Genomic DNA, 8,563 nt, shown 5'->3' on the forward strand with positions numbered 1-8,563 from the left:
TATCTTTGCTTTTGAAAGCTTTTCATTAATGAAACGATTTTTTGACAGCTTGTTATTAATGAGACAAACAATATCTAGTTTATGCACAATGCTGTGCAAACATGAAACCTTTAAATCTGATAAAACCTCACATTCGGTGAAATAAGCATATGAATACATTCCATTTGTGCTATTTTCTTCAGCACAATAACTGCATGTATATGCGTGTGTGTGTGTTGTGTGTGTAATACATGTTTTATGTATATGTGAATGTTTTATATACAGGCATGGCAGTGTGGTAAGAAGCTTACTTCCCAACCACATGGTTCAGGGTTCAGTCCCACTGCGTGGCACCTTGGGCAAGTGTTTTCTACTATAGATAAATACACATACATGTATGTGTCTTTGTGTCTGTTTGTCACTCCTCTACTGCTTGACATCCAGTGTTGGTGTGTTTACATCCCTGTAACCTAGCAGTTCAGCAAAAGAGACCAATAGAATAAGTACTAGGCTTTAAAAAAATAAGTCCTAGGATTGATTTGTTCAGCTAACAAAAAAAAAACCTTCAAGGCAGTGCTCCAGCGTGGCCATAGTCAAGTGACTGAAACAAGTAAAGAATAAATGGTAAAGATATTCTTTTCTACTCTAGGCACAAGGCTCGAAATTTTGGGGGAGGGGGCCAGTCAGTTAGATCGACCCCAGTACACAGCTGGTACTTAATTTATCAACCCCGAAAGGATGAAAGGCAAAGTTAACCTCGGCAGAATTTGAACTCAGAACGTAAAGACAGACGAAATACCGCTAAGCATTTCACCCGGCATGCTAACGTTTCTGCCAGCTCCCACCACCTTCTAAGGGTAACTATATTAAATATTGTTTCTCTCTTTTTCAGTCCGCTCTAGATGATGCAACAGAGAACTGGGGTATCCACGTGGAGAGAGTTGCTATGTAAGTGTTTATTGATTGCATGTCTCATGTTAATTATGCATCAGTCTGATGACATTGTGTGACACAAATTTTGTCCTTGGATTTCCTATTTGCTGACCCCTAGAAAATTATGAAAAAGGGCCAATATTTCCTTCAACCTTTGCTTTTGTTATGATATTTAGTCAAACGCCAAAGAATCCCTTTCAACACACGGCTATGATGTTCCCTGACTACACTCACTCATGTTCAGAGATGCTTCAGTAAATTGGCACTGAATCTGTCTGAAGCGTAATGGAAAATAGATTGGTTTCAAAACATTGATGTCCAGGTCACAAGAGCAAAGTTTGAAGGGAATAGTAGTCACTTCCTTTGATTTCTAGATAGAAACAAACAGGAGATAACACCTACTGACCAAAGACGAAAAAAAAAGGAAAAAACATTTTGTTCCACAGTGTTATCAATCTGATGATATAATGAATTGCCTTCACATAATGTGTGTGTGTGTGTTTAGGACACATGTAAATATATTTGTTATTCTTGATCTAAGCCAAGAAAGCTAATTATCTTCTATGTTAAGTTGATAAACTCAGATATCTGTTATATTATAATTTTTGTATACTCGTTGTCTTCTCTCCACAGAAAAGACGTCCGGTTACCAGTTCAGTTACAGAGAGCAATGGCTGCAGAGGCTGAAGCATCTAGAGAAGCAAAAGCTAAGGTCAGTGACCAATTATTATTTCCTAGTTCTGTGTGTGACTGTGTCTCTATGATTCTGTGTGTGTGTGTGTGTGTGTGTGTGTGTGTGTGAATATGTACATAGACATGCAACTATTATGTGTACCTGTGAAGATATGTATGTATGTGTATAAATTAGATAGGATTTTTTTGCATTTTGCATTAATGCAGGTATGTTAGTGATTTATTTGTTATTGAATATAATAATATAAATTATTTACATGTTTTTAAGTTACGAAACAACCTGTTGTGATATTAGAAATTTTTTTATTGTTAAATAAAATCTCATAAAACTATTTCTCTGTTTATGCCTAGGGTAGAAAAGAATATACTGTGCTTGTGTAAACCTCTCAAGCCAAGTGAAACCGTGGTCGATGGCGGTGTCGGGTCAATGGCACCTGTGCCATGGCAGGTTAAAAGCATCCACTACACTCTTGGAGTGGTTGGCATTAGGAGGGGCTTCCAGCTGTGGAAACCTTGCCAAATCAGATTGGAATCTGGTGCAGCTCCCTGGCTTATCAGTTTTCAGTCAAACCATCCAACCCATGCCAGCAGGGAAAGCAGACGTTAAACGATGATGATATATATATCTATATATATAAAATAGATGTCTGTTTGTGTGTGTGTGTATGGTCGTTATGCATTTCCACATTTTTCAACAGATTTCACTCAAACTATATATATATATTTTTCTTTTTATTTCCTTTCCAGGTAATTGCTGCTGAAGGCGAACATCAAGCTTCTCGTGCCCTCAAGGAAGCAGCTGACGTCATCAATGAGTCCCCGTCAGCGTTGCAGCTCCGTTATCTCCAGACGCTAAGTACAATCTCGGCCGAGAAGAATTCCACGATTGTATTCCCCCTACCAATTGACATGTTACAGCAGTTTTTACGGTAACAACACCACAGACACAAAAAAAACCCCCACTAATTTTCTCTTAAATACCCCAACCAAACTCACCCCCACTCCACCAAAGTAGATAAAAATCAAAGCCCTCTGCCCTGGCCACTCCTCAATACTGCTTGGATGAATTCCTGCTCCCTTCACTGCTTCATCCTCCTCTAACAAAATTTAGCCAGTGGGGGAACCTCTATGTAAGTTGTTGAACCTGCAAGAAATAGTAGTCAAATTCTCCCTCAAATCACACCCTACTGTCCTAGATGAAGAAAGGATATACATTGGATAATGTAGTCATATATATGTGTGTATATATAAGGTGGGATGGTCGTGGATGGAACACATTTCAACATAAATTTACTCAGCAACAATACAACAAAAGGAAGTGAAAACCCCTGCCCCACTGTCACCCCCCCCCCCCCCCGGGACAATGAGATTCGAGACGATTAACTTAAAATCATGTTTGTTATTGCTTTTATTTCTGAATAATTTATTCAAACAAATTATTGTTCTGGTAGTCTTATGACAATACAGCCTGTTAGAAATAGCAGCCAAACGTCCCTCTAATCACACCCTGCTTCAGTGATTCTCAAACAATGTGCCACGAGATGTGACTAGGTGTTCCGCATGGTGTAGCTAGATGCATCACAAGAGGAAGCTAGGTGCACTGATGTAGCTAAGTGCATCGCAAGATGTAGCTGGACACACCAATACATGCAGCTAGCTGTGCTATGAGATGTAGCTAGTTATTCTCCAAGATGCATGTAGATGCACTGTAAGATGCAGCTAGTCGTGCTGCAAGATGCAACTAGGCCTGTGGCAGGACATGGCAAAGCACGCTGCAAGATGCAGCCAGGTCTGCTGCAAAATGTAAGGTGCAGCTAGGCCTACTGCAAGACATAGCAAGGCATGCTGCGAGAAGCAGCTAGGCATATTGCATGATGCAGCTTGCATGATGCAGCTTGCATGATGCTGCAAGAAATGGCTGTACATGTGAGTTATAACCAGGCGTACCATGAAATGCAATGTGCATGCTGCAAGATGTGGCTAAGCATTTTGTAAGATGCAGCTTGGCTTGCCACAAGATATGACTACAACTGATGTAAGGATGTTGCTGGACACACTGCAAGGTGCAACCAGGTATGCTGCAAGATATAGCAAGTCTAGAGATATGGCTAGACTTGTCTTGAGATGTGGTTAGGTGCAATGCAAGATATAGATTGGTGTATCGCAAAAATGAAATTATATTTTAGAAATGGGAAAAATATAAATTGAAGTTTCAAGCATTGTTTATTGAATAAAGAATTATGGAGTTCATTAATTATATATAATTTAGAGAATTTAGATTTATTTATAGGCTAAAATATATAAGGGACCTTTGGTTTAATGCATAGTAAAATATTTTATTTGTTCTGAAGTATTTCTCAAGTAAAAATGTTTCGGAATTACTGTCTTCACATAGAGATATTTATGTATGTGTCTGTGTGTGTATATATATATAACATGGGATAGTCATGGCTGGAATACCTTTAATCATAGGTTTGTTCAATCAGGGCTGACCTGGGGCTAAATACCTACCTACATTATTTGACACCGATACGTAGGTGTGTGTATGTGTGAGCATGAGTGTGTATTTATATGTATGTATGTAGAAGGCACCTGGTTTAATGACTACAGTATTTGGCACACGATCGTGAAGCCATGGGTCCTATTCCGGTGGTACATTATGTTCTTAATCAAGACATTTTATTTTTCATTGCTCCAGTTCACTCAGCTGGTAAAAATGAATTGTACCTGTAGTTCAAAAGGGCCAGTTTTGTCACATTCTGTGTCACACTGAATCTCCCTGAGAATTACATTAAGGGTCTGCATGTTTGTGGAATACTCAGCCACTTAAATGTTAGTTTCATGAGCAGGCTGTTCTGGTGATCGTATCAACTGGAACCTTTGCCATCATGACCGACAGAGAGCCAGGTATATATATATATATATGTGTGTATATCTTGAAACATGCCTGTTTATAATAAACATTGTTAACAAATAATTAACCCTTTAAGTTTGGGAGTTGTTAATTAAGCAATTTATGACCCTGTATGAACACTTGCATACATTATTGAGCAGGAATATTTAATTAACCAATAGCTGTAAATTAATGAAGCTGGGTCTTGATTAATTTTGCATTTGCATTTTTGTTGAAGCTGTAACTTATCATTGTTGCTCATGTTGTTGTTGTTATTATTATTATTATTGTTGTTGTTATTATTATTATTGTTGTTGTTATTATTATTAAGGATGTTGGATCGGCAGAATTGCTAAAGCATCAGCCTTGACGGGTTTTGTTCTGCTTCTTTATGTTTTGAGTTCAAATCCCACCAAGGTCGACTTTGCCTTTAATCCCTTGCAGCAGGGAGGGAGGAGGGGGGTGTTGATATAATTAAGTACCGGTCAAGTACTAGGGTTAATGTACTCCAACTATCCTTCTAAAAACTGCTGGCCTTGTTAAACGAGAAACAATTATCATTATTAGAACAGTGGAAGGCAAGTGAGCTGGCAGAATCGTTGGCACATTGGGCAAACCGCTTAGCAGCATTTCATCTGTCTTTACGTTCTGAGTTCAAATTCCACCAAGGTTGACTTTGCCTTTTATCCTTTTGGGGTCAATAAATTAAAGTGCCAGTTGATTAACCCCATTCCCCCAAAATTGCTGGCCTTGTACCAAAATTTGAAATTATTGTTATTATTATTATTATTATTGAATGGGCAGAGTGAGCTGGCAGAATCATTAGCACGCCGGATGAAATGCTTGATAGCATTTCGTCCACCTTTACATTCTGAGTTCAAATGCTGCTGTGGTCGACTTTGCCTTTCATCCGTTCAGGGTCGATAAAATAAGTACCAGTTGAGTACTGGGACTGGGGTTCGATGTAATCGATTAGTCCCCTCCCCACAAATTTCAGGTCTTGAGCTTATAGTAAAAAGAATTATTATTATTATTATTATTATTATTATTATTATTATTATTATTAAAGCAGGGAACTAGCAGAAATGTTAGCATAGAGAACAAAAGTGCTCAGCAACATTTCCTTCAGCTTAACATTCCAAGTTCAACTTCCACCGAGGTTGACTTTGCCTTTCATCTCTGCGTGGTCAATTAAATAAGGTGCCTGCCAAGTAATTGACCAACCCTTCCCCTCAAAATTGGTGGCCTTTTGTCAAAAATTAGAAAGAGTTATTATTATTATCATTACTGCTGTTGTTTTGTTATAAACTCATTATTATGCGCATAACGATTGTGGTGGAGGGTTAGTGTGGCACATGTTGCGCTGTGTCCTTCAGCTAGTTTTGATCTCCACTCGGGACCTCTTCACTGATCCCCTTGTGGAAAGGGACATGCATTACAACATCTCCCCCTCGTTCCCACCCACCCCCACTCCCAAATAGTAAAATTAAAAAAAAAAAACAAATACAAAAAATAAACCTCAGGTTTCACACCTACAAAGAAGAAAAAAAATAATTATAGTGGGGAGGTGCAATTAATATAATTGTTGTTGATGTTATTGTTGAAACTTTTATTTTCTTTTTTCCTTTTTTTTTTCACCTTTATTTATTTATTAATTTCAATATTTCAAACAATATATTCATTTCGTGGCTTGATTTAAAGCCATGAATTAAAACTGAAGAAAAAAAAAAGAAAACAATTATATCATAGAAGATTCGTTTTAGCCATTTAACATCGCACAAAGTATGAAAAAAAAAAGGAAAAACAAGTTGTTATGCAACGGAAGCTGCCTCGGTTGGAAACCAGGTCATAGAGGTCTTAGAAGTGTGATGGAATTTCGTCACACTTCCAAGAATACAGTATTATTAAGAAATAAAAAGGGATGTAACCATAACAACTTTTTGTGTATTCTTAAATGGTTAAAGTAACTCTTCCATGATAGAATTGTTTATTTATTTTATATATATAGTAAAAATAAAATAACTCATAAAACCATAACTTATTGACATCATATTGTTTTTTGGCATCTTCTCCTAGTTTTGTAATCTCATACTAAATTCAGGGGTTTGTGTATGTATGTGTGTACACGTGCACCAGACAGAAAGGGCCTTTTTAAAAGTTTATTTACCCTAGGGATAGATAAAGATCCTTGTTGATATTTCATGCTGGAACCTAGGGGCCGATGTAATCGAATAGTCCCCTCCCATCAAAAAACTGCTAGCCTAGAATTTGAATCCATCATAGCTATTATTGGTAAGGGCATTGAACTGGCAGAACTGTTATAGCATGCAGGACAAAATGCTTAGCAGCATTTCTCCTGGTTCTCCATGTTTTGAGTTCAAATTCCACCGAGGTCAACTTTGCCTGCCATCCTTTTGGAGTTGGTACATTAAATACCAGGTCAACACTGGGGTTGATGTAATCAGCTTGCCCACCTGCTCAAAATTACAGGCCATGTGCCAAAATTAGAATCATTATTATTATTATTATTATTATTTAAGGTGTCAAGGTGGCAGAATCGTTAGCACGCTGGACAAAACGCTTAATGGTATTTCGCCCATTGCTACATTCTGAGTTCAAATTCCACTGAGGTTGACTTTGCTTTCATCCTTTCAGGGTCGATAAATTAAATACCAGTTACACACAGGGGTTGATATAATTGACTAGTCCCCTCCCCACAAATTTCAGGCCTTGTGCCTTTAGTAGAAAGGATTATTGTTATTATTATTATTATTCAAGGCAGTGAGCTGGCAGAGTTGTTAGCACGCTGGGCAAAATACTTTTGTCTGTCACTACGTTCTAAGTTCAAATTCTGCCAAGCTCGACTTTGCCTTTTATCCTTTCGAGGTTGATAAATAAAGTACCAGTGAAATACTGGGGTTGATGTAATCAACTAGTCCCTTCCCCTCAAATTTCAGGCTTTGCGCCTCCAGTAGAAAGGATTATTATTGGTGAGCTGGTAGAATAATTAAAGCATTAGAAAAAAAGCACTTTGCAATATTTTGTTTTGATGCTTTACATTCATAGTTCAAACCCCACCAAGATCAACTTTGTCCTTCATCCTTTCGAGGTTGATAAAATGAAGTAGCAATTAACTAATGAGGTCAATTAAACAGGCTATTCCCCAAACTTGCTGGCCATGTACCAAAATTTGAAACAATTATTACAAAGACAGAAGAGTCATTAGCACATCGGACAAAATGTTCTGACTCCTTAGGTTCCAAGTTCAAATTTCACTGAAGCTGACTTTGCCTTTCATCTTTTCAGGGTTGATAAAATAACTTAAAAATTTTTTTTTTTTTGATAAACTACCTTGTGTGGTGTTTGTCTCACCCAAGCTGCAAAGATAATCCCTTGCCATTTTTGCCATCATAAATATAGTGAGGTTTGGTCTGTCTGAAGTCAATAACACTATTCTTCACCAAATACACACGCATACACCCTTTCAATAATGTAAGTCCAACTAAACATCTCACTCATTAGACTGCAGCCATGCTACGGCACCACTTTGAGAAATTTTAATATTTCAGTTGAACACATATATTTATTTAAATACATATAAATATATATATATATATTCAAATATATATTTATTTTATATATATATATTTATTTATTTTTATTTATTTATTTAAATATTTATATATATTTATTTATTTATATATATACTTAAATATATATATATATAAATATATATATTTATTTATTTATATATATATATATAAATATATATATTTATTTATTTATATATATATATATATATAAATATATATATTTATTTATTTATATATATATATAAATATATATATTTATTTATTTATATATATATATAAATATATATATTTATTTATTTATATATATATAAATATATATATTTATTTATTTATATATATAAATATATATATTTATTTATTTATATATATATAAATATATATATTTATTTATTTATATATATATAAATATATATATTTATTTATTTATATATATATAAATATATATATTTATTTATATATATATATTATATAT

General features: G+C 35.6%; 1 protein-coding gene across 3 annotated transcripts in view; it reads left to right on the plus strand.

The window, feature by feature from the left end:
- LOC106867647 (band 7 protein AGAP004871) overlaps window positions 1-6,015 on the plus strand; it is a 53,970-nt gene extending 47,955 nt beyond the window's left edge. For 2 of the 3 annotated variants that reach the window (XM_089339588.1, XM_089339587.1), the window contains exons 6-8: window positions 872-927; window positions 1,546-1,624; window positions 2,353-6,015. In XM_089339588.1, coding sequence (XP_089195714.1) covers window positions 872-927; window positions 1,546-1,624; window positions 2,353-2,538 — 321 coding nt within the window. In that variant the 3' untranslated portion in view covers window positions 2,539-6,015. The remainder of the gene's footprint in view (window positions 1-871; window positions 928-1,545; window positions 1,625-2,352) is intronic. The other variant, XM_014912578.3, reaches the window with a different exon arrangement.
- Window positions 6,016-8,563: the final 2,548 nt, after the last annotated feature.

This window comes from Octopus bimaculoides, chromosome 22 (assembly GCF_046866305.1).
Source record: "Octopus bimaculoides isolate indiv1 chromosome 22, ASM4686630v1, whole genome shotgun sequence".
Lineage (NCBI taxonomy): Eukaryota > Metazoa > Mollusca > Cephalopoda > Octopoda > Octopodidae > Octopus > Octopus bimaculoides.